Source organism: Alexandromys fortis, unplaced genomic scaffold, assembly GCF_014885135.2.
Source record: "Alexandromys fortis isolate MF-2015 unplaced genomic scaffold, M_Fortis_MF-2015_v1.1 scaffold_74, whole genome shotgun sequence".
Lineage (NCBI taxonomy): Eukaryota > Metazoa > Chordata > Mammalia > Rodentia > Cricetidae > Alexandromys > Alexandromys fortis.
The window spans coordinates 3,771,674-3,797,957 of record NW_026068008.1 but is presented as its reverse complement, the minus strand read 5'-3'; the positions used below and the strand labels follow the sequence as shown (position 1 = coordinate 3,797,957).

Sequence of the window (26,284 nt, the reverse complement as noted above, 5' to 3'; positions counted from 1 at the left end):
GAGCAGGGGAGACAGTGTTAGTTGGCACTCCTCCAGCAGAGGTTAAGACAGTGCGCAGCTCCAAAGGCAGAAACAGTGGCTGAGCGAGTGCCCTGAGTGAGAACCTAGGGCCCGAGGCCTGTCACAGATGACGTCACCCAGCAACCTGTTGCACAGATCTGGTGTTAAACCCAGGATGTTGTTTTTCACAGGCAGCCAGAAGGAGATCTCTGAAAGACAAATCTGACTGCTCATGAACCTTTCCCAGCCTGTCCCCACTACATCCATTATGACTCTGGTGCCTCTTAGAGTCTTGAAAATAGGACGATAACCCTCCCAGAAAGCAGAAGCCATTCCAGGTTGCACAGTCTCAGTCTGTCCCCCTCAGCAGCCACCCAGAAACCCGTCCTTCCTGAGACTGTAGCACCCAGGCTCACATGATCTCACATGATCTTCCTCCTGGTGTGTACCTACTGCCAGAAAGTAGGGGCAGTGGGGAGAAAGGGAAGAGGAGGGAGGGAGAGAGGCAGATTAAAGTCTGGTTCTCCACTAGAACTCAGAGGGCGGGCGGCTGTTTTACCTGGAGACAGTAAACTCTCATCTGGTGCAGCCTCCAGCACACAGCACTCCTAGAGTATCAATAGCATGGACTCTTTCTGCAGAGTCTGCCTGGGCTTGCTACACATGGCTGTCTGTCTTTGTCACAGCACCAACTTGTCCTAGCCAGGAGCCCACAGCTCACCTCCACAAGCCTCTTACAGAGGAGCTGGGAGCAGTTTTGCCATTCATGAAATACGTCGTGCATTAGCATGCGTGCGCACATATGCGCATGTGCACACACCCACTAAGGGGAACGTAGAAGGGGAAGGGCAGGAGAAAGACAACAACTTCTGTTGTTGGGTTTGAGTAAGGAGCAAGAGAATGCCTTCCTGGGGACACGCCATGGATATATTCACGGATGTGAATGTCAGTACCCGCTGGGGAGCTTGGACTTGGGCAGGAACGCTGAGACTCACGCTGGTGCTCATGTCTGCTTTCTCATTTGTCCTCTCAGAGGCCTTGTCTGGATAAAGAAACCATTTAGAGACTCAGCTTAAGGATTTACCCAGGGCCCTGCAGGTGGTGAGACAGAGCAACTCAAAGTCACCTGATGACTTGTCCTGTTCATCAGGTCTGAATAACACATAAAATGACAGTGAAGATTCCTGTCCCCTTAACCATAATTCTAAGTATCACTCACTTCCATAAAACTCAAGTGTGGCAGAGAGATTAATTTTTAGTTAGGTCTCTGCCTTTAGTAAATGAGGGATTGGTGTGGTTTGCAATAGTAAATTCAGTATCACACTAAGGGAGAACTTCCATTATGGTTCCTGGCACCCCTCAGCCGCTCCGAATCTACCAGCAGACCTAACAGCGGTTTCCTCCAGTGGAGCAGAGTCAACTTCATGTATCATCTCTTTGTGTTAATTATAAGGATTCGAGTCTGCAGCACTAATTAATCAGTAATTAGATAGTACTGTACCAAATTAACAAAGATAAAAACAAAAGCACCACTCAGCACGAGGCTGTAGTCTGATAACTTGATTCAAATTCTTAAGAGATCTGGATGAAGTGATCACAAGCCATACCTTCCTTTGGTTTTGTTGGCGGTGACCTCCAGGACTGATGGAAAACCTAAAGGTAATCCAGATAAGTGAACACTCTGGTTAGCTGGGTGCGGCAGAGGCAGGAGGATTGCTGCAGCAGTCAAAGCTAGCCCGTCCACACAATAAGTTTCAAGCAGACAAGGAGAACATAGTGAAATGCTGCTCACCAAGAAAAAAAAAGCAAAAACTAAACAAACATTAAAAATATTTGCTTACACTAATTTGTATTCTTTTCTTACTCTTCTTTGGAAATCTGTTTTATGACAGTAATTACTTTGAAATGTACTAGTAGTTTTGTCAATATAAAATAAATATACAGCTTATTATTAAATGTACAGTGATGTGTTGTTACTGTTCCTCATTTTAAAATCACACAAGCCAGCTTTTTGTTTTTGTTTATTAATGTTTTGTTAGCATTTATTAGTTGTATGGAAACAGTTTCATTGTGGTATTTCATACATTATATAATGTATTTTGATCATGTTTATATGTGTTACCTTCTTTACCTCCCTGTCCTTATCCCTTCTTCTTTTTTCTACTTTAATATCTTTTTTTTTTGTCCTTTCCTAAATTTCCATTTGACTTGCGTGTTTGTTTAGGTGAGCCAATCGTTGAGGGTGTCTAGGGGTGTGAGAGGTTATTTACAGGACTGTATACCTCACCAAGTGGCTTAACAGTGGGAAGAAAGTCTCTGCTTCCTCCAGCAACCATCCTTAGGGAGGGGTGGACCTCGTTAGCCCTGCCCCTTCCATCATTTAAGCAGGTCTAATGCGGGTACTCACAGCTGCCTTTGACTTCAGCATTCCACTGAGCCTGGGAGGGAGTGACAGAGATGTCCCGTTCGTGACTAGGCAGTTATCTCCAGCCCTGCACGGGTTAGGTCTCTGCGCTTCCTGCTGTCCACCCAGAAAGGCTGTTCTGAGCAAAGCTGCAGGCGCACTCAGCTGTGGACATCAGCGGTCACTCAGAAGCAGCAGCTGCCACTTGCCCACCCCGCCACAGGCTTTTAGCCAGGTTCACAGCACCAGCTGTCAGTGCCTTCCTGCAGGGAGGATCCAGTTCCAACAGGAAGGGTTGGTTGTTCCCTGAGACTTTCCAGTACATACTTCTGGGTACGCCTGCCTGGCCGGTCAGTATGTAGCACGAGTGTCTGAAGACTAGCCAGCATGGAGCGAGCTTCCCACCTGGAGCGAGCTTGAGATCTCCATGGCCTTCCGTTGGAGCTGGCGGCTGAGTGTGTGCACAGAGATTCCTGCTTCCCAGGATAGGCCTTTGTCTCGCCAGCGTCCACGGGAGCAGTTTCGTTACCCTCCTCCCGCTTGCTTATACAGGTGTTTCTACTTGCCAGTCACCGAAACAAATAACTCACCTTTTGATCGCACAGGATGGGGTGTGAGCACATAGAGATTTTGAGAAGAATTACATGGGAAAATGTCAAAGGTTGCCATCCTCCAATGCCTTGGATTGAAACAATAAACTTGGAATAATTTAGTACTGGCTTGGGTATCAGAAAGTCAAACTGGTTTTTGGTAACTTCATGGTGAAATTAATTGAGCAATGTATTATGTGCCTGTCTTGTTGCTATGGCAAAATACCTGACAGTAAGGGAAGGCTTGTTTTGGCTCACAGTTTGAAAGAACCACCCATCACTGCCGGGAAGCCGAGGGCAGCCCATCTTGTTTCTGAAGTCAGAAGCAGACAGTGATAAATGTGATAAATGGCTATGCTAAGCTAGCATTCTCCCTTTGATTGAGTATAGCCTCCAAGCCATAGAATGCCGCAGCCCATGACTAAGGCAGGTCTTCTACCGCAGGTCACCCAATCTAGTAAGTTCTGCATAGACAGGCCCAGAGGTTTGTTGCTATGGTGATTCTAAATGCCATCAAGATGATGAGATCACCATCTCAGGCAGTTCCCCTTGTGTGTGTGCGTGTGCGTGTGCGCTCTCTGTCTCTCTCTCTCTGTCTCTCTCTCTCTGTCTCTCTCTCTCTGTCTCTCTCTCTCTGTCTCTCTCTCTGTCTCTCTCTCTGTCTCTCTCTCTGTCTCTCTCTCTCTCTCTCTCTCTCTCTCTCTCTCACACACACACACACACACACACACCAGTAAAGAACTGTTTGGCTTTTCTCAGTGGAAGAATTTCTTTTCCATCCGCTGTGAAGCAGTGCCGTGAGGTCCTGAGGTCTAGAGTTCACTGCTCTCGCAAATCCTGCAGCACACCTCTGAAGGGAAGCCGCATCTGTCGGAGTGACAGTCCTCCTGCAAGTGTGACTCAGTAGTCCTCTGCTGGGCCTCTTAGACTGCTCCCTAACTGGAAATGCCGGTCTTCAGGAGGTGGGGTCGTTTACTTTGTGTCCATGCACTACATACATGCTTGCCTCTCGGTTGTAGCTTCTCCGTGGAAACAAGCTCACAGAGGCTGACTCTAGCCACCATGATGGCTGCCTTGCAGATCTGTGCTTAGCTGGCCAGAATTAAACCAGAGCAGCCTTTTTGTCTGCCTCAGTGATTGCCGTAGCCGTTCCCATTCCCTGTTCTTCCTCGAGGAAGGCAGATAACAGAATGAGAAACAAAGATTGAAGGCTGAGGAGGCTGCTCAGTGGTGAAAACAGTGGAGTTCAGATGCTCAGAAATCCAACCGAATGCCAGGTGCTCACCCGTGATTCTGGCCCCAGAAGGTGTAGGTGGGAAGCTCTCAAGCACTGGCTAGCACTGCTGCCTCAGTGGAAAAGAAGAGAGCAGTGCAGGAAGATCCCAGACTCAGCCCGGAGCCTCCACATGCACAGAGAGAGAGAGAGAGAGAGAGAGAGAGAGAGAGAGAGAGAGAGAGAGAGAGAGAGGGAGAGGGAGAGGGAGAGGGGGGGGGGACTCTCGGGTTTAAACACCTTGGATGTTTCTCGCCTAGTTGCTGTCATCTCAGTGGAGGCTCTAGGAAACATCCAATCCAGATAGCACCATTCTGGTCTCTCCCCACCAGTCCCACAGAGTCAGCAGCCACTGACCCCAGGCATGTCTCTTTCCTCTGCGCTTCCAGACCTCTGCTCTACATGATCTGCTCAGCCGTTGTTTCACAGATACTAACCGTATGATGTCATGGGCTCAGGGACTCGTCTCCACGTAGAATAAAGAGGAACATTCCGTGGGCACTCTCTCCTTGGAGAACTCGTCTGGTGTACCTCAGGCTGCTATAGAGATGCATGTCTCTCCACTCCCAGAACTGAGCCTCCTCAGCTTCCCATCACCCAGAAGTCACTCCTCAGATGCTCAGGCACTGTTATGTCGACACTAGTACCCTTCATAGCGCTTGCCACTGTCAGAGATTCTCTTATTCCTGTTGGTTTGTTTGTCTGTTATTCATTGTGTATTGGTGCCCGCAGCAGCGTCTGCCTGGCTCATCTGCACATCAATAAATAGTTGCTGGACAAACGATGAATAAGGCCCCTTCTTCCTGTGTATTTGGCTTTGATTGGACCGCTTGACCTCTTACTTAGAAAACGCTGGATTTTCCGGAGGATACGTTCGAAAGTAAATGTGGTTGACCGTGGGTAGAGTGAGCACACACAGTCAGCACTTCTTCCTGTTTTACAGAAAATCTTCAGAGGAACTGGACATGGACAAGGTGACCGCAGCCATGGTACTAACCAGCTTGTCAACTAGCCCTTTGGTCCGAAGTCCTCCCGTGCGGCCCAATGGTAAGCCTAGGGTATGTGCTCTGGGAAAGAGCAAGGTCTCTGCTGGGGCCCTTATTTCAAATCAGGTGAAATGGGGGAAATGGAGACCCTGGACCACCGACCTCATCCTCCTAAGACCCCAGCATTCTCAGGTCCTCACCTGGGCAGCTCACATTTTCTGAGTTCTGTCACATGTTTGCTGCCTTCCAAGGACACATTTGTGGAGTAGTTATGTTCCTTTTCCCTGGGCAAAGGGAGAGCCATCTAATGAACTTGTTTTCCTCACATAATTTCTTTCTGATTGGGAGATAGTTGGATCAGCGCACTCACTGAAGATCCAGCAGTTTGTAAAAGCATTATCCCACACTTCATAACCAAAGAGAATTATTTAGTCCAGTCTCGAATTCAGTATCTACTAGGTACGACCTAGGTGATTTGAATGTATCAGTAGAGTATAAAGAGTGTCCATGCTCAGAGAGAGTACACAGTCTCTTTCGGAAAAGAAGACGCAGTCATGGCCTCATTCATAGCATACTAATTAAGCACTGGCTTAATTATCTGCAGAGTATTCTGCTTGCTTTGTCTCGTATTTCCACCAGCAAGCGTATGAGATGCTGTTATTATCACTGCTTTACAGATAGGTAAACCAAGGTATGTGTGGAGTTCCCGTCTTCCTGATTCCAGATCTGCCTTCCTAATCGTGGGGTGAAACTGCTTCATTTAATCCCTGAGATAAACTGGGAAAGCAGACAGTGGGAGGCAAAGTTGGGCGGAGGACAATAGGAGTTTCATTGAGGCAGGTCCTGTATGCCTGGCTGGAAGTCTGTCTTCTGAGCCTTGAGCAGGCTGCTAAAGTGATCCATCCAGACAGTGGAAGTTAGGGTTAGGAAATCAGGCTGCATACATGTTTGTATGTGTGTACGTATATGTAGATGAACTTAGACACTGCAGAAGCACATGCACTGAGGTGCCGTGACCGTTCCTGGTTAGTGGTCTGGCCTTTTGGGGGCCTCTTGGCAAATGAACACCCAGAGTTGCCTTTCTCAGCCAGGTAGCATTGCTGGAGGAGGAAAACTGGGATGGCCCAAAATATTCTAGGAATGACTTTGAATTCTTACAGGGAAAAGGATATTCTTAAACTAATCATTATTTTTACTATATGATTCTTTTTTCGAGAACATTTCTACTGTTCCTTTGTTTTTAAAGGTTAAAATTAAAATAAACCTTTTCATACATCAATATGCACTTCCTTAGCACAGCAATAGAGTATGTCAGTGTTCGTTTATGGCTTTTAAAAAATAACAACTTAGCTAGGCGTGATGGCAAATGCCTTTAATCTCAGCACTGAAAAGGCAAAAGCAGATGGATCTCTGTGAATTAATGAGGCCACCCTGGCCCACATAGAGAGACCTTGCCTCAAAATAAATAAAATATTTTTTTAAAAAAAACTATTCAGCTACTGAATTTGATATCTCTCATTTGATTTGCAAAAGGAAGCAAATTTTTAAGTAAGGAAAGCAATTTATAATAATAAATCCATTAGTTTTTAAGAGGATGAAAGCCATTCTCCAGAATTCAGGTCTATCAGTGAGTTTGGGGTACCTGTTGTGATCATTTTCTGTGACTGAGGAGAGTTTTCCTGTTAAGTGGTAGCTCTGCGAAGAGCTAAGAGCCCAACTGGGCCCATCTGCATGTTTGACTAATACTCGCTTAAGATAAGGAAATCTGCAGCCCAGGAAACTGTGTTAGCTAGTCTTCCTGGCTAAGGAGCGAAGGAAGTATTCCCAGACTGGTAGGCAAATACACCGCTGATGTTCACGTGAAATGAAGTAACATACCGTGACAATAGCTAGTTCTCAAAAGCAATTCCTTCCTCCTTGTCCTGCGACCACACACCCAGCACCTGGGTTTGTTGTGCAGGCCTCTATGGAGGATGTAAGGATGCTCCCAGCAGGACCGCTGTGTAGGCGGTCTTGTCATTGGAGAGTAGTGCAGTCTGCTGTGTGCATCCATCTCTCTCCATCAGGGAGGAAATACCAAGCTGGCGCTGTGATGCCAGCAGGTGCAAGCATGCAAAAAAGACCATGTAATTCTGCCAGAGTCTTACCCTCATAAAGTGGGCAACTTCTACTTCAATTCAAACTTAACGACTTTTATTAAACTTTTTGCTTGGTGTAGCTGAGTAACTTCTGGAATTCTGTAACTAGGTAAGGGTAGGGATTTCTCTACAAATACTAATCTGCTACTCATTTTTGCTTCATTAGTAATTACACAGACATTAATAGGATTTTAATGAAGCATTTTGGGATTTCCTCTTCCCTCACAAGTAGAGTTTGAATATATTCACAATGAACATAAATATGGAAGAGGATTATCTAGAAAGAAAGTAGAATTTACATAAGTGCTAATCAAGCTTGGACATCTTGAAAGATAACATTAATCTACAGTGGTTACAGGTCCCCTCCTCTGGCGCATAGGAAGAGATCTGTGCATCAGACTCCTACAGTTCAGCTGAGCACAGTTCAGTCAGTGGTGCTGCCAACAAATGCAGATGGAGGATGCTCTGGAGGACCAACGGCCTCCAGCAAACAAGGCCCTGGCTTCGGCTGCCCAGGGTCACTTACCAGTTAGAGAGCAGCAGGTAGATGAACTTCCTGTGCCACTGTCAAGTGGGGATGCTCTGCTCTGAGTGACAGGCGTAACTGTTTGAATGAAACTGCAGGTGAGCTCCATTAAGTAGAGGGAATTGGGATGCACAGTGTGAACACAGAAGTTGGGGAGCAAATAGGTGTGAAGGAAGGGACTAGTAAGAGGGCCCAGAGGGAAGGAGGAGCGTGGAATGAGGTGTAGGACGCAGGTGTGTGGAAATGCCATTATAAAGGCCACTATTTTACACACTAACGTTGAAAATTAAGGTTAAGGGCCTAACAGCAGTCAGAGTGGAAGACGCTGTTACTTGTTTGCTCAGCACTGGTCTGGAAAGCGCCATTTCCGATAGTCTGAGGTCTTAATCTGACTTCTTAGACATACATCCCAAGAACCATAGTCAATGAGTAATGTCTTTTTTTAAAAAAGGGGGAATTGGAACCAGAGGGGGCAACTTGGTGGCTAGTAGGTAGGATACCACATGCAGAAGCCTTGCAGCCAGCAAACCCAGAGGCCCCACAAGAACAAGAAATAACTATTATTTTCTTGTTTTTGTTTAATCTCCACCAATCCCGAGGAAAGGGTACTGCACGTTAAAACACACATACCAGAGAGCCAGACAGCCATGTTGCATCGTTGCTAAAACAAGTGCTTAGAAACTGTCACGTGATTGGGATGGGTGAGAGCTCACTGCTTACAGCCTCCGTGGGTTACTGCATGCAGCGTGGGCCCTTACTCGCTGTCCCCTGTGTTCACAGAGGGCCTCAGCGGGTCCTGGAAGGAGGGCGCACCCTCCAGCAGCAGCAGCAGCGGCTACTGGAGCTGGAGTGCTCCCAGCGACCAGTCCAACCCGTCCACACCCTCGCCGCCATTGTCCGCTGACAGCTTCAAGCCCTTCCGTAGCCCCGCTCCACCTGACGATGGCATCGATGAGGCCGAGGCCAGCAACCTGCTCTTTGACGAGCCCATTCCCAGGAAGAGAAAGGTGGGTTATGCGCCGTGTTCTGTGCCCAGGGGACTGGTGCTTAGTCACTCAGCACCCAAGGTACTGGTGCTTAGTCACTCCTGAGACTGAGCACACATGCCATGTTCTGCTTTAGTTGTCTTTGACATTGCCATTTTCCCTGTCTCAAGACAAAAATGACTAGAATATCCATGACCGTGTGCTGTCAGTGTGCATGTTCCATCCTCTGTGTGCATTGCTTTGTTTGAAGCTGAAATACTGGACTAAGACCTCCTGTCCCTAAATCACTTAGAAGATAATCAGTATTTTTTTCTCTTCTGCTTCAGTCAGTCCAAAAGGGTTTGTTCATTTTTACACAACTAGATACGTAAAAGTTAACATATGAATGTGTATGCTTCCATCTCAAAAAATTATGTTTACTAAACAAAAATGTAAAGAAGTGCTAAGTATTGGGCTCAGTAGTTAACTGACTATAATCCATTCGGTCCTCCCTGCAGTACTTTATAGACTATATAGAGGTCCTGGGATATATTTAATAATTTAATAATTGCCTGCAGAGTTCACCAGAGCCGCCATCCAAATCCATAGTCTCTAAATTCTCTTTAGTAATCTTGGATTAGCACCGATTTCAGGGTTTGAATTTTTTAACACGTATTTGTTCATGTTGTGTGTGTTTGAGTGTGCATGTAGAGGTTAGACACAGCTGGAGGGAGTTGGTTCTTCCTTTCTGCCATGTGGGTTCTGAGCCTTCTCCATGACCCTTCACCCTCTGTGTATAGAAGCATTTTTAGTTCGTAGGCTGCAGCAACACTGCTACTAAACCTAGAGAACATTACAGCATTGTTTGAAAATTATGTGACTCTGTATGCTGGTTTTAAAATTTTACACGGGTGTTATCATTCTTAATGATGATTCATAAACAAAACAAAGCGAGGCCTTGAGGACCATTGCAACTCTGTCCTTCCCTTAATGCATTCAGAGAGAAAAACAAAGAGGAGGCCTTGGTCCAGCACCCTTGCTGCCTCCCTCAGCATCACTCGGAACGTGCAGGGGTGGAAGTACAATAGTTCTCTTTGGGTGTGCCCCAAGGAATAGGGCTACCGTGACTCAGAGAAGAGAGTCCTTCCTGGAGAAAGTGTCCTGAAAATCCAGGTCTATGTAAGGGCGCTCCTCGAGACCCTGGGACTCACTTGATGACTCAAGGAGAGCTAGAGCTTGGAGCCATGGACAGCAGCCAACATGATTGACAGCTGTCTGGAGCTGAATTTTTGTTTAGCCTGCCATTCCCAGGGTATCTAGGTGAGCAGTCCTGACATCGGTGTGGACAGTGTGTGACAGAAGCTCATAGAACAGGGGCTCCGGTGCTTTCAGAGTGCATTAATGACCACCTTTTACAGATACGTTTATAATGTGGTGTGGAACCAAAAGTTTTGTTCTCACCTTATGGTGAGACTGCGTCGGTCTGACTCAGGTCTACACACTTCAGCAAATTAGCAAACAGCTGAGTCATCGAAGGAAAAGAGGAGGAAGCCTCATCACAGAGTGGGCAAAGTGCTGTTGTGCAAAGGTGTGGACTGGAGTTCAGATCTGCAGAACTAATCCATAAACCCCATGGTCGACAGCAAGTGGGGAGATTCGCCAGACTCTCACAGGCCAGCTGCTCTGCTGTAGACAGAGTCTCTGCAGTAAACAAGAGACCCTGGTGTCTAAACATGATGGGAGGCAGGGACTGACACCAGCTTGTCCACTGACCTCCACCATGGCATGCACACACCCATGCACATGTAAATAAATAACATTCATTTGAAGGGCACAGGCTTCCTTCACAGAATGCTAGGTGGTAGACTAACCGGTCCTTAGAACTGTTTATTCTCTTGGTGTGTTCTTCCTCCGGGCTCAGCCTTCCCTAGAGATGAGGGAACCGATAGTCACTAATGCTTTACTGCCTTGGCATCAAAATTATTTCGAGTAGTAAAAAATAGCAAGAAAACAGGACACCTGCTATCCATCTTTTTGTTTACTGGGTGAACTGGTATTCATTGAGCACCACCAGGCAAAATGCTGAACACCCTGGAGGCAGGGAACAGCTGCTTCATTCAGAGGCTGAGAGCTGGGTGGGCAGAGGTTGATGCGCGAAAAGGCTAGACTAGTTTGAGAGAAAGAAGCAGTTCAGATGTTGTTGCAGGAAGCAACATTCGGGTCTTTTACATTTTGAGCCGTGTCTCAAAAGGTCTCTACAGAATTAATTAATTAATTAATTAATTTAACTTCATGCAATGCCACTTTTTCTGTCACAGTCTCTCATACCCTTTCTTTCTGGACCAAATATCTAGGCAGAATGGTTTCTGCAAAAAAAGACTATTCTGTCAACCAAGTGGTGACCTTAAAATATAGATCAGCATTTGCACATGCATCCAGGGAGTGGGCTCCAGAAATGTACCCCTTAGGCCTCAAGGTGCACCTTGGCCCTGCTCCATGGAAACCTGGCAGAGTGCCTCAGTTTTGTGCGTGTGGCAGACAGTACCCTGTCCCAGTTAAAAGACAAAACTGCCGCCTTCTCCTCTTCCTCCTCCTCCTCCTCTCCCTTTCTCCCTCCCCGCCTTCTCCTTTCCCTTCAGTCCCTTTATCTCATTTCTCTGACGACTTAAGCTCTGTCTGCATGGGTTCTCCCCTGCTGTGGTTTGGACCTACCTGCTGCCAAGATCCCTCTCACGCAGAATCATTACAAGAACTCCAGATGTGTGCATTGATAGCCAAGCTCAGCAATACCTCTGGGACAGTGGGAAAAGGAACGTTCCCTAGCATACCTGTGCACCGCCAGCAAGTGCGGCTCTGTGCTTCAGTCACCTGTCTGCCTGAGGGTCCAGACATCTCTAGTCCTTGGTGCTGACTGCCAAGTGCCAGAGTTACCGAACTGAAGAGAAATTCATTTGTCTGAGCACATTGTTCTTTTTGGTGGAGTTCATCTTATTTTCCTGTCTATTCTTTTAGATTCTTAGTATGTATTTGAACTCTCGGTCTTTGTAGTGGTCACATATTTAGTGAGGTTGTTTGAGAAATTTCTAGACAAGATCCTTCCAGCATGGGAGTTTTGACTCACGAGTAGGCTGCGAGTCTATCTAGTGAGAGATGAACAACACTCTTTACCCAACAGGACAGGAGAGAATGTGCTGGATGTAAGGTCAGCATTGTCTTCTCCAGTTTTCATTTCCGCTGTGTACTTACTTACGTGTGAGCGGATGCTGTGGGGGGCATTTCATACTATAGCTTATCATTACAAAAGTTTGGAAGTACCTGCTCCCTGTGCTGCATGGTAAATCCAGGTGCTGTGATCCAAAGTCAAACTAGCCGCATTCCAGCCTTAGACAGTGCTCTGAGAACCTAAGAAAGCCATTTTGTCTCCCTTCACCTGCTGAGTCGTAAAGTTGGTCGTGTGCCTGTAGTGCCTGGAAGAACAGTTGTGAAGTTGCTAAATGTGGCCCCATGTGATGGAACATGGAACTGTTTTAACAGACCTTGTGTGAGCTACAGACCCAGCAGGGAAAGAAAGCCTTCCCTGCACTCGTGATCTTTCTGACCTCCTGCAGGTGCTCACTGATAACTCTTGTGGATCCATTTATGTAAAGAAGTTCAAAGTGTGAGTTGCATTGCATAGGCAAGACAAGTGTTGTGTCCTAATGAGATGTATTTTCTGATAACCCCTGTATTTATATGTTTAGTCAGAGTTAAATGCAGCATTTCATTTAATCATTCCCCCAAATCTCTGATCAACCTTATTCCCAGTTTGCGGGAACAGCTCATTTTGAGTTGTGTGTATTGCCCAGTGTTGTGTTGCTTGTATTCTGACATAAGGACAGTGAGCTTGGCAGAAATAATAAAGACGATGCTCTTGAGGCAGATTGAGCTGGAGGATCTAATGATCCCTCGCTGCCCACAGAGGAGAGTGGCATGTGGGCAGCATAGTCAGCCGTCCCTGGACCAACACTCTGAGCCTAGGTGGGAAGGAAACACTGAGAGTACAGAGGAAACTGCGAGCAGAGAGGAGCGCAGGCGCTTTTCCTGCGGAGCATCCTCTTTAGCCACAGCAGCGAAACTGTGAGAGGCCAGCTTTGTGAGGGTGCCTTCTAGCCGACTTTCCTCTGGTTTCAGGTAGAGTGGGCTCTGAGAAGGTTGCGCTTCCTGTCATGACCACAAGGTGATGCAATGACCTAAGGTATGGGCACTCTGGTAGTCTCAGGAGAAAACCATTTCTATAGAAGGCTAAGAATTAACTCCTGGAAAGCCTGAAGTGCCAACAAGTAAGGAAAATGTCAGATTCCTGGTTCCTTCAGATCTAGAGCCTGGATATCCTCTGAAGTTGGGATGTCGCCTCTGGAGGTACCATGTCGATGAGACTGTTGTGCGGATTACGTGAAAAGATGGAAGAACAAATGCAGCCGCTAGTACCGTGCTGTGGTTTCACCCTTGGATATGGGGGGGTGGGGGGAGCAGCGCCAAGCGGCTCAGGGTTACTGAGGCCCTCAGTCGCCCAGTGAACTCGGGTTGACGTGAGACCACTTTAGCAGCACAGTGAGGGTAGCTCTGGCCGGAACTGGAAGTGCACCAGGAAACCTGACGCAGGATCCTCAGCAGCACCTCAGCCTTAGCGACACTTGGAGACTGGCTTCTGTCCCCTTTCACTTACTTCGTGGGTGTGGTGACTCTGGACATTTTACCGGGTGCAGGGAGAAGCTCTGTGCCAACACCGCGCTCAGGCAGCCGTGTGCTCTTTTCCCACAAGTTAAGCACTTGTTTAAGATCACCAAGATTAGCCCCGCTCATTAGCCCAGGAGAGGACCCGGTGCAGATGAGAGATCTGGGCTAACAGGATGCTGGACTGGCCAGCCTTGTGGCCTAGAGAGAGACCTCAGATGTCATCCACTGTCGTCCTGACCTTTCCACATGCAACCGTTCGACCTCACCTACGAGGAAACAGGTGACCACAAGGATGAAATTTACTTCTAGAATCCATGGATAATGAAAATACACGATGAGGAATCTCTGTTAGCTCAGGAACCTGCTTGTTAGGGGAAATATCTTAAATTCATCTTTATTAAGTATAGATTTCACAAAATAACATGAGCTCACCTTTAATATACAATTCTGTGACTTCTACTGATGTCTTTCCCCAAGTTACCACCACTCCTACTGACCACACCAGCACTCCTGTGCCCCTCGGGCTACTGCCCTGGGCAGGCCAGCATCGGTGCATTCCCGCTGCTGCGGTGTGGCCGTGAGGACTGAGGGAGCGTGGAGACGTGCAGTGTGCAGACAGAGTTCCGAGTTCTGGCAACAGGAACACACACTCATTGCCAGTGGAAATGCAAAATGGCGTAACTACTTTGAAAAACAGTTTGGCAGTTTCTTACAAAGTTAAATATATGCTAACCATATGACCCAGCAACTCTACTGTTACATATGTATTTACCTAAGAGATTAGAAAACACATGTCCACAAAAAAACTTAAAGACAAGTGTTCATTGCAGCTTTCTTCATTATCACCCCAAAGCGGAAACAACGCAAAGTCCGCCAGCAGGCACATGGAAAAGGAAATGACGGCGTATTCGTGTAGCAGAACACCACACTGCCAATACCCAGGACAGTGGGCTGATGTCAGTCTTCACGTGTCACGCCATGGGGACGCCACGGACGAATACATTCCATGCACACTTAGAGAGATCTTTAAGACAGTCTCACTTCAAGACCAAGCTAGTCTCGACCTCATTATGTAGCTAGGGATGACTGACTGACTGAAGTAGTAGATTACATGTGTGTACCATGTGCCCATTATACATGCTTCGCACATGCTAGGCAGACACTACCAACAAACCGTGGGGGGGGGGCTTACCTAAGGTTTGAATTCATTCAAGGGGGCCCATAAGGCTACTTCCTCAGTTAATATTATAGCTGGGATCCTTTGAGGGTTTATTTCTTTAGCGTTGGCCCTTGGTAAGGATCTCAGTGGCCCTTCTGACCCTGAAGACAAGTTGAGAAGGTTGTGTGGTATGACAGAGCCCTGATCCATGGTTATGAAATTTAGACACACACATATCCACATACTTGTGTATACCCCACAATCCCCATTTGAATAATAACACGTTCCTGGGAGTCTCCAGTGCTCAGAAGAGCCAGTGTGATAGTGCCTAGGCTATGGTGCTAAGGTGGTGGTGGTCATGAAGCTTCCAGACTGTTGCTTTAATCCAGTGTATTCCTAGGCATGTCGTCGTATCATACTTCAAATCCCAGCCATGTTCCCAGCCCTGGGACTGAAAGCTACCTCTGGCAACTATCCTGTCAGTCCTGGGTATCAGTCCAGATTTATCAGGAAAATAGAAGGGGACTCCATATATAGCCCAGGTATGAAATCATTTTAAAATAAGGTTGTGGCCAGGTGTAATGGCACATGCCTTTAATCCCAGCATGGAGGCAGGGGTGGGGGGGGGGGGATGCTGCCAGAGGCAGTAGATGTCTGTGAGTTTGAGGGTATGGGGACAGGGGCTACAGGGCAAATGGATCTCTGAGTTTGAGGGTGCTGGGGGCAGGGGGCTTGCAGAGGCAGATGGATCTCTGTGAGTTTGAGGCCGTTTGGTCTAGACATAGTGAGCTCCAGGACAGTCAGAGCTACATAGTAAAACCCTGTCTTGGGAACAAAAATTGGATTGTGGGTCAGGAGTGGTGACACAGACCTCTGTAGTCCCAGTATTCAGGAGCCTAAGGCAGGAGGGTCGCAAGTTCAAGGCCATCCTGGGCTACACAGCAAAATACAAAAGATAGATGATAGATAGACAGACAGACAGACAGATAACTGGCTGAGAGCTGAGGTCAAAGGTTGCCAGTTGCCAGGGTCCTTAGTCTCAAGCTAGCTGCATAGGTAAAAAATCTAGAATTTCTCTACAACCAACAGCACCAACTGAGTAATCTGAAGAGCTTGCCGGAAGTGTCCACACATCTTACGTAGAACATTTTTAAAATTCTGAGTTTGCATTGGTCTGGAGTGCCTGGCCCTCGGGGGGGTCTTTGTAATATTAGATCAGGCAAGGAGGTGGCAGCTCCAGCTCCCGGGCCTCCTTCTGTCCTTCCCGGGCCTCAGCTGCTCTTTGTGAAGAGGGCCTTTTGTGAGAATTCAGCTCAGCTGACAGGGACTTTGATGCTCAGCAAAAGTGCTTTCCACTGGGGGTGAATTTTCAGCTGTTGCCCTGTGCTTTTGCGGGCAGCACATCTGTTGGAGCCTGGAGGAGAGGCCAAGGTTGAGCACAGATGGGCCGTTCACACTTGGCCGCAGTGGCTTGGCCAGCAGCTTTGCTTGGTTTGGCTTCCTCCAGACCGCTTGGACCGTGTGGCAATTTGGGCGTTGTTTATTTAGCTATTTTTTTCGGCTCTCCTCCTCCTGTGGCTTGCTTTTGCTCCAGCATAACAGCAAGTAGTCTGTTTGTGGACAGAGGGTTGGTTTCAGCTGGATATAGCAAGGGGACCCTGAGAAGAATTAAACTACCATAAGTGTCTTTGGCCTTGGGAGCACACCCTCTCGTGTGTAGAACAAAGCTAGCTGCTCGGGTCCATTGAGGCTGAGATAATCCTTCCATCCTGTTTGTTTTTCTCCTCATTTGGGTAGGCAGCATTAGTCAAGTCAGGTTTTTGTTCGGTTGGTTTTGTTTTGTCCTGACTGGTCTGGAGCTCTCTGTGTAGCCCATCCTGGCCTCAAACTCAGAGATCCACATAGCTCTCTCTGCCTTCTGAGAGCTGAGATTAAAGGTGTGTGACAGGACAGCAGACAAGGAATAAGTAAAAGTTAAAATTTAGGAAATAATTCATATAAATAAAGTTAAAAATAGGTAGCTACGGATCTCACTGTAGTCTACCTACCTAGTACACTCGGGCCTGGGACTCAGCAGTAGGGAAAACAAACAACATAACAAACACTACAAATAGAATAAATGTTTTAAATTTAGAAATTAACATAAAAATTATCTTTCCCAGTTTTTTGTTTGTATGTGTTGTTGGTTGGTTTTCAAAGACAGGGTCTCTGCATAGCCCCAGCAATTCTGGAACTCCCTATGTGGACTAAGCTAGCCTCCAGAATACTGGGCTTAAAGGCCCAGTGTTTGTTTTTAATTTGCAAACTTTTGTTATTTTTAAAAAACCTACAGATAACTAAAAACATCACACTATTACTCCCTCCCTCCCTGAAACCATTATTCATGTTCTTTACTAGCCTGTGTTTCCTGCTAATAGTTCAAGTTCTGGCAGAGCGTCCATGGTACACTCATGTCCTTAGGGATGGTGGGACAACCCAGGATCTAATCAGGCAAGCCCACCCCCACTGCCACGTCAGCGTGAAGAACCAAACAACCAGGGCCATTACCAGAACCTAGGAATAACCAGAACTCTAGAATTCCAGCTGGAGGAGTGATCCCCCTGGCAGAAATGGCAACTTGAGAAGAGAAATGTAACCACTCGCAGCTGCGCCGCTAAAATGGGAGCCAGGGAAATCAGGATTTTCTCCTGCCCCCTGCTTCCTTCCATTGACCACCTCCACCCAGAAACCCATGGCAGGAGCCACCTCTGGAGGTGCTGAGCAGGGTGAGAGACGATCAAACCGGGCAGAGTGGGATTTCCCTGAGGAGCTGCTGAGACAGCTCAGTGGGCGAAGACACTGGCTGCCCACCCTGCTCAGTCCCACAAGTAAATAAGATGTAATTTGAAAAGCAGAAAGTGCAGGGCTGGAGAGTGACTGCAGTTAGAGCTCGCTCTGCTCTTGGGGAGGAGCCTGAGTTCTGTTCCAAGCCCCTGCATCAGGAAGCTCACACCCACTGTGACTGTATCTGCAGAAGATGCAGTGTGTGATTCTGGCCTCACCGGGCACCTGCACATCCATCGAGCACACACAAGCAAGCAAGCCCACAGGCATGAATAAAAACAAATTCTTTTCAGAAGGAACTTAAAGAATGAAAAGTACACTATAGCTTCATTTTTAGTATACTCTGTATATATGCATGGGGTCAGCCACCTGCTGCTGTGTACACTCGGTGTACATGGATGGTGTCTGCTGCTGTGCATACTCGGTGTACGTGGATGGTGTCTGCTACTGTGTATGCTCGGTGTACACGGATGGTGTCTGCTGCTGTGTATGCTCGGTGTACATGGATGGTGTCTGCTGCTGTGCATACTCGGTGTACGTGGATGGTGTCAGCCGCCTGTCAGCTGTTGTGATAAAACAGCATGGCTAAGGCAGTTTATAGAAGAAAGAGTTTATTTGGGCTTCTGGCTCCAGAGAGTCGTGATACTGAAGCAAAGGCAGGAGCAAGAAGCTGGCAGTTTACTGAGCTGCAGAGCAGCAGGCTGCTCTGGATGTTGGCTCCACCTCTCTCCAATTTCAAAATGGAGGACATACCATTTCTGTTAGCTCTGGGGCCACCAGGTAGAAGCCACACTCAGCAGTTTAACTCTGAGACTGAGCGTGCAGCACAGAAACTCTTTTCATCCAAGTTACAGCCAAATCTGCCATGCAGAGCACTGCGCAGCCTGGAAATATCTCTCTGTATGGTGGCAGAAATCAGCCATGCTCTCCTGCTTGTCTAAGGCTGATCTAAGCCTGATCCCGCCGTCTGCCCAGATGCAGACAGGGAGCGCTGAGCCCTTGGCATGGTCTCAGAGTACTTTCTTCCCGATCCCAAGCGGGAACACAAACATCCAGTCTCATAAAAGCCATTGAAATGTTTAAAGCCAGAGTTCGCACTGGCGGCACAGCCCAGAAGGTGCATTTTAAAACCGCGCAGCTTTTTTCCTGCTAAGGCTGCTGAGTCAGGGACATTTCTCTGCAGCACACCGCCAACAAACAGCAAAAAAAAAACTGTGTGTTAAACTCTCTCTCTCTCCTTTTTAAACCCTCTCAGGTTTTTAAGTGGATGGGCGCCAAACTGTAGTAAAAGGAGCAGCAGGCCGCTTCCTGCCACCCGACTCCTGGCCACTTATACCCCAAAATAATCACAGAAACTGTATTCATTTAAACACTGCCTGGCCCATTATTTCTAGCCTCTTATTGGCTAACTCTCACATCTTGATTAACCCATTTCCATTAAATCTGTGTAGCACCACAAGGCTCTGGCTTACTGGGAAAGATCCTAACCTATGTCCATCTCGAGCTGATGATTCTTGGCGTCTGCCTGACTCTGCTTCTTTCTCCCAGCATTCTGTTCAGTCTACTCCGCCTATCTAAGCTGCTGTCCTATCAAAAGGCCAAGGCAGTTTCTTTATTTGACCAATGAAAGTAACATATAAACAGAAGACCTTCCTACATCACCTCCATATGTACAGCATGGCTTATATCCTCTGTCTTAGTCACTGTTCTACTGCTGTGAAGAGATACTGTGGCCATGCAACTCTTATAAGAGAAAGCATTTGATTGGGGCTGGCTTACAGTTTCAGAGGTTATTCCATAATCATCATGGCCGGAGTATGGCAGCATGCAGGCAGACATGGTGTGGAAGAGGTGGCTGAGAATCCTATATCTTGACCCATAGGCAGAGAGAGGCAGAGAAGACAAGGCCTGGTGTGGGCTTCTGAAACCTTAGATCCCACTCTCAGCAACGCACTTCCTCTAACAAGCCCACATCTCCCAAGTCGTCCCTGGTGACTAAGCATTCAAATAGATGATGATATGGGAACCGTTATCATCCAAACCATCATACCTTCATAAACATGCATGCATACGTACATGTATATAAACTAAGTAAGACTTCATTCCTGGGGAACTGGGGTTTCTATTGCTGTGAAGAGACACTGTGACCATGACAACTCTTATAAAGGACAACATTTCATTGGAGCTGGCTTGCAGTCGAGAGGTTTAGTCCATTATCATCAGGGTGGGAGCATGGCAGCATGCAGGAAGATGCAGCACTGGAGAAGGGGCTGAGAGTTCTGCATCCAGATCAGCAGGCAGCAGGAAGAGAGACTGAGACACTGTCCTGGCTCGAACCTCTGCAACATCAAAGCCCACCCACAGTGACACCTCTCCTCCCACAAGGCCACACCTCCCATAGTGCCAGCCCCTGTGTCTGCGGGACTATTTCCATTCCAGCTACCACAGTGGGGCAATGGCAGGGCACTTGCCTAGCGTGTGCAAGCACCTGAGTCCCGCCCCAAGCACTGCAAAAATTTAAAAATGCAGTTCAAGGCACGTGGTGACAATAATTCCACGACACCTGCTGTAGTGAGTAGTTGCCTCTAAGCGGGTCGGCTGGTTTTGGCCCATGATGTCACTAAGGCACCATGGTCATCTGTAAGGGGCTCCATTACTATTCCTATTTTGTAGTCAAGAACACTGTGGTTGACAGGACAAGTCCACGTGGTGGCTCAGTCACTGCTGGGAGTTCTTGAAAATGCTAAGCCCTCATTGAAGGGTGCTGTGTGATTGTGTGCCGGCGTGGAGGCTGGCTTCTGGAGCAGATTCCAGCCCTGCTCCTTGGTTCACTGCAACTCTCTGTAACATGGAGACCCTGTGACATCTGTCTTGGGGGATTAAATACGCTCAGGACAGCACCTTACCCTACTAAGCACCTGGTTAAAATTAGCCTCTGCCAGGGTGGCCCCAGTGCCCATGGGGGCCTCTGGGAAATGTGGTTAAAATCAGCAGCAAAGCTCGGTTCCCATGGAGAAATGGAAGGAGTCTGAGCTTCTGAAGCGCGTCACCAGCCGGGAAAATCCCAGAGCGGAGAATTTGGTCGTCAAGAACATGGCACGCCGTTAAGTTTCTAAAGAAGGGGAAATGGTCAGGGGGACAAGAAGGTGACTCTGGGCAGGTTTGCATGCATTGTGATGTTTCCTCCTCTTTCCATAGAACTCCATGAAGGTGATGTTCAAATGCCTTTGGAAAAACTGTGGCAAGGTGCTGAACACGGCAGCAGGCATCCAGAAGCACATCCGGGCCATCCACCTCGGGTAAGGTAGCCTGCTCCTCCCCTTGGAGCTGGGGCAGCCTCGCAGCACTGCCCAGCAGCTCAGCTCTCAGACAGTGTGCACTGCACTGTGCCTCAGGCTCCTCCTCATCCCTGCAGTGGAGGGGACGCTGCTGATAGGCAGCCACAGAGTCTCCAGCCGCCCAGCCCTCCCCTCCCTAAACTTTTTCCTGGGTCATTGACTCAGGTCCTCACTTAAAATGACTACTCAAGTCTGTTACCTCTGGGGTCAAAGACAGGCTGTGCAAAGACACAAAGTATAGAGCGCAGCACCAGGGCTCCTCCCCTGGGGGCGGTGAGCACACTTCCGAGAGTCCTTGAGCCCCTGGTGTCTGTAAGATGAAACATCCAAGCGTTCATTGTTTTTGCAGGTTATGACTTAGAACCTCAAAAGCTACTGTCACTTTAAGAGAGTCTCCAAATGAACCATTCCCCACCCCCAAAGGCAAAAGGGAAAAAGTCATCACACCTTCAACGATAAAGCCAGATGTGGTGGTCAGACTCAGTCTGTTGCCCAGATGAGCCTGTTTTCTTCATAAGAACCTTCCTACAGAGACACAGCTAGGGTTAGGAGCCCGCAGCTAGGCTCACAGCCAGCGGCCCTGGGGTTAACCGGCCATGCTTTCCTCCTGGCTCTGTCTTGTCCAGGTATCTGGGCTTTAGAAGGGATGCCCCATGACCATAGTTGTCACCAGTGTGCAGTAGGCAAATGTCAGCATCTGAGTACATCTGAGTGCTCAACACAGAAGGAAGGGTTCTTGTATCAAACAAAACGAATGTGGAGAAATAAGAGTCACCTTATCAGAAGGGAGCACACGCAGGAAGTGCGTGCTGTGTGAAAGTGGTGTAGGTGGACAGGAAGAGTTCCGAGGCTGCAGCCGTGGCCCCGTCGGCCGTGAAAAGCAGCACAGAGCTGGCCCCTAAGTCTTCAGGCAGATGCTTGGGTCACACCAAAGCTTGGTAGAGCAGGATGCCCATAAGGTCACCAAGCATCAGGAATGTGGCCAAGTGAGGCCAGGCTGTGTTACCCTAGCTGAAGGCTCTGCCTGCGTGTTCAGGAAATGTCACAGTACTGCAGTGCCCCTCCCCTGCCCCCTGGAGTGAGAAGTCCTGCACAGTCTGCCCCAGATCACTGCTTAGACTGGCAGAAATAGCTCAGAGCAATGGAATAGCTCAGGAATGGAGCAGGCACTCATCCCTTGTCCCCCTCTCTGGGGTCCTCAGTGGCATGCCTGTCAGAAAGCCAGGCCCCACCTGACCTGATATGGCGCAGAGACACGTCCCCAGATGCCAGCAGAGAACTTGCCAACAAGCCCTGCTAAACAGTGCATGTGCTCCATGAATGTGTATTTAGAGACTGAGAGAGCATGCAGTTTGCATTCTGGGGGTGGGGGGGGCAGCATTCCTGGGTCAGCCACTTGTTGACTTCCTTAGGATCCTTTAACCAGCATGCTCTTACAGTCACCTCGGTGAGTTGTAGTTCACCATCCTGCCAGCCATTGCCCGGGAAAGGAGCTCCCGAAGGTTACAGGACCTCAAGCCCCCAGCCTGTGCTTTCTCAGACTGAGGAACCCAGTCTTTCCCCTTACTCCACGAGCCCAAGTGTGCCACTGTTGGATACTGGGCGTGTTAGTAAGCAGTGACCGAGAGGCATGTCAGCCCCGCCCAAAACCAACAGGTCCTGCATCTGATGAAAGTTCAGACACGCCATGCAGACTTAAAAAGTGCATGGTTTTCTCCTGTTTCTCAGCCTCTCCTCAGCTCCCAGTCTTCGGGGGCTGATCCTCTTCTGTCCCCCTGAAAAATTCATGATTTCCCTCAGGTCTGAGTGTCTATTAGTAGCACTTGGCAGCCAGCCGCAGCTCAGCCTGCCTGTGACTGGAAAGGAAGCAGGGACAGGAATAGAACAGGCACTCATTCCTTGTCCCCCTCTCTGGGGTCCTCAGTGGCATGCCTGTCAGAAAGCCAAGCCCCACCTGACCTGATACGGCACAGAAACACGTCCCCAGATGCCAGCCCTCTAAAGCGTAGAGGAAATGGAGCGAGGCTGTGAGAAGCCACTGATCTGGCCAAGCCAAAGGCTGGAGGAGAACACTTTATTTTAGGTCTATACAGGAATGACTCAAGGGGAAACAAGTTTTCAGTTAGCCACCTCTGGCCATGCTGCCACGGGTGCCCATCAACTGAGGGATGCCCCTTGCTCTGACTCCTGCCATAGGTGCCCATGGACTGAGGGATGCCCCTTGCTCTGGCTGCTGCCATGGGTGCCCATGGACTGAGGGATGCCCCTTGCTCTGGCTGCTGCCATGGGTGCCCATGGACTGAGGGATGCCCCTTGCTCTGGCTCCTGCCATGGGTGCCCATGGACTGAGGGATGCCCCTTGCTCTCAGCCATTCCAGAGAGTCAGGTTCTGGGGACTTAGTTCCTGGGAAATTTGCAAGGCTAGTAAATGTTGAGTCATAACAGTTACTTAACTCAAAACTTTCTGTGAGAAAGCACAGTTTTCTTCCAGGTAGAGAAGTTTAAAGGCCTGGGTAATAGTCTCCTAGTGGGCGTGGCGAGGGAGGCTTTGGAGCTTAGTTAAGGCCTTGGATGATAGTCTTGTGGGCAGGCGAGGGAGGCTTTAGCGCTTAGTTCTTGTGTTTATTTACTAAACACTCAGTAGTGCTTCCCGCATCAGGGAGAGTAGCGAGCTCTCTGCGGTTGGTTACTCCGTCGTAAACAAAGAACTGTTCTTGTGATCACATGTTATAAATTAAGACACCAAGGCAAGGCATGAGACCATGTTGGGCTGCCAGAATCACACTGAATGTTCACAGCCTGAAAAATCCAGTTCCAGAAAGTATGGTTCTAGCCACAGCAGCCTGTGCATCACTCACTCGTGCAGGTTTCGGTAGGTGCCAGTCAGTGCCAAATATGCTGACTGTATGTGGAGTGGTGCAGAGATCAGCAGAAGACAGCCCGGGGAAGGATAGCCATAGTGAGGAGACAAAGATTTTCAGAGCCCACAACAGGGCTAGAGAGATGGCTCAGTGACGGGTGTTCTGAATAAGCCCTGATGCCAGGAAATCGAGGTCCCCTCTTGGGGTCTAAGTTTCATTATTAGAAAAATTTAAAAACACACTCTACTGGAAGCTTGAGGACAATAACATTAGAATTTAAAAGCACCCAGGACAGGCAAGTTTTGACTCTCAGCAGCTGCCTAGAGGACGAATGGAGAAGGGTTAGAAAACAGAAACCCTGCCACTGAGTTACGCTGGCATCGAGGACAGCCACATAGGGAGGAGGGGGCTCTGGAGGACGTGTAAGAATGTACCAGAGAGAGCATACCTAGTTTCTACATCTAATGCATGAGACAGGGAAAAGAATAAGAAAAGTCAAGATTCAGAAAGTGGTCAGACCCAGCAGACCTTCATAGTGACTTGTAAGGACTGAGCTCCCAGGAGGAATTCTGGGAAGGAAAGGTGCAGTATTACATTAGAAGGCTGGATATAGTTGTGCATGCTTCTAACTCCAGAGCTCAGGAGGCAGAGGCAGGCACATCTCTATGAGTTTGAGACCAGCCTGGTCTACATAGTGAATTCCAGGACAGCTGGGGCTATATAAAGAGACCTTATTTCTCAAAAAAGAATAAGGAAGGGAGGAAAGAAAAGAAGGAAAATATTCAAAGGAATAATTATTCCATTTGTGTCCTAAACGTGGCTCAAAGTGAACCTTCCTTGCTCGGGGTGATTGTACCTTCCTAGGGGATGGTTCCTGATTGACCGGCCTAACTTGGACTAGGTCCGCTCTCCACCCAGACTGAGGGTTTCATTCGATTGACCAGAGGAAGTTCTTTTCTCTTAATGTGCTTTTCATGCTCCTCCGTCAGTGAGGCCTGAGTTTGAATCTCAGCACACACTTACACACAAAACCCCAAAAAGAAAAAAGAAAAAAAATACACCAAGGCATTAACTCAAGGGACAAATTTACTTTGAAGGGAACATACAAGGCTGGCAGGTGAGCCCTGAGCCCCAACTTTAAGATGAATCTAGACTGTGGTGTCTCATCCCTCATCCCTTACCGCTACTGATGTGCTTCAAGATCACAGATGGCAGCATCCACCTCCAGGCTTTCCTCCTGCCCGTTCCCAGCTTTTTCAACTTTCAGACAGAAACTGTGGTGGTCCTTTAAAAATAATGTCCGTTTCCTAAAATTCCTAGGGATTCTGGTAACCTCCAGAATAAACTCTGGATCCCAGAGCCGTCACAGAGGCCAAAGCAGCCCCACCTGAGCCTGCCTGAGCCTCCATTCCAGGGTCCCAACCCTGCTGTGTTAGTTGCTTTTTCATCACTGTGAGGAGGCTCTGTGACCAGAGCAGGTCACAGAAGGAAGAGGCTCTTAGCTTATGGCTCCAGAGGGCTAGTGTCCGAAATGCAGAGGAAGGCATGGAGCAGGTGGCAGGAGCGGGAAGCAGAGAGAGCAAGCAGGAAGTGGCTGAGGCTCTAAACCCTCCAAGGCCTCTTCTGGTGATATACTTCTTCCACAGGCTGTACTTCCTAAAAGTTATATAACCTCTCCACATAGCACCACCAGCTGGGGAGCAACTCTTCAAATACATGAGCTTGGGGGGATGTGCTCCCTCCAAAGCCCGGCATGCAGGTGTCTGCTAGCCTGAGCAGCCTATGTACAGCTCGGTACCCCAACCTCTATCCTTAATTATGGACTCTCAAGTATTGCTTTATCTCTTTTACTGGGACTTAACAAAGCCTCTTATTAAATGGCTGTGTGTTAGAGATTTCTTGTCTGCCTCTAGAAAGCCTGGCGGTGGTGGCTCACGCCTTTAAACCCACTCACACAGTGGGCAGAGACAGGCAGATCTCTGAGTTGGAGGCTAGCCTGGTCTACACACAGAGTTAGTTCCAGGACAGCCAGGGCTACACAAAGAAACTCTGTCTCGAAAAACCAAAACCAAACAAAACAAAAACAAAAATTTCCGTCAAAGCAGAGTCTGTGTTTTGTTCCTGTTAGGAGGTAGAATGTTTTATATGTAATATATTCAAATAAATGATTCTCAGACAAGTAAATAGATGGATAGGCAGGAATGTGGATGAACGGTGGACAGATAGGTAGATAGGTGGATGGATGGATGGATGGATGCATAGGTGGGAAGGTGGATGAACGGGTGGACGGATAGGGAGGTAGGTGGGTGGATGGATGGGTGGGTGGTAGAAAGACTGCTCTAAGAAGTCTATTTTCTGTTTCTGTGGTGTAATACCTGATGCCAGGTAAGTGAAAGGAGCGGAAGTTTATTTGGCTCACGGTTCTGGATGCTGAATCTATGGCATTAATGTAGGCATCTAGATGTTCAGCATCTGGTGAATTTGATACGGTCAGACAAACCAAAT

At 48.1% G+C, this 26,284-nt stretch overlaps 1 protein-coding gene and 1 long non-coding RNA gene across 5 annotated transcripts in view; one reads left to right on the top strand and one right to left on the bottom strand.

Annotated features, from left to right (window-relative positions):
* LOC126513379 (uncharacterized) overlaps positions 1-26,284 on the bottom strand; it is a 1,096,546-nt gene that overhangs the window by 263,061 nt on the left and 807,201 nt on the right. The window lies entirely within an intron of this gene.
* Znf704 (zinc finger protein 704) overlaps positions 1-26,284 on the top strand; it is a 189,138-nt gene that overhangs the window by 141,070 nt on the left and 21,784 nt on the right. For all 3 annotated transcript variants that reach the window (XR_007595306.1, XM_050161705.1, XM_050161706.1), the window contains exons 3-5: positions 5,211-5,314; positions 8,698-8,924; positions 20,779-20,879. Coding sequence is in view for 2 of the 3 variants with exons in the window: in XM_050161705.1 (XP_050017662.1) it covers positions 5,211-5,314; positions 8,698-8,924; positions 20,779-20,879 (432 nt within the window). In the remaining variant the exon portion in view is untranslated. The remainder of the gene's footprint in view (positions 1-5,210; positions 5,315-8,697; positions 8,925-20,778; positions 20,880-26,284) is intronic.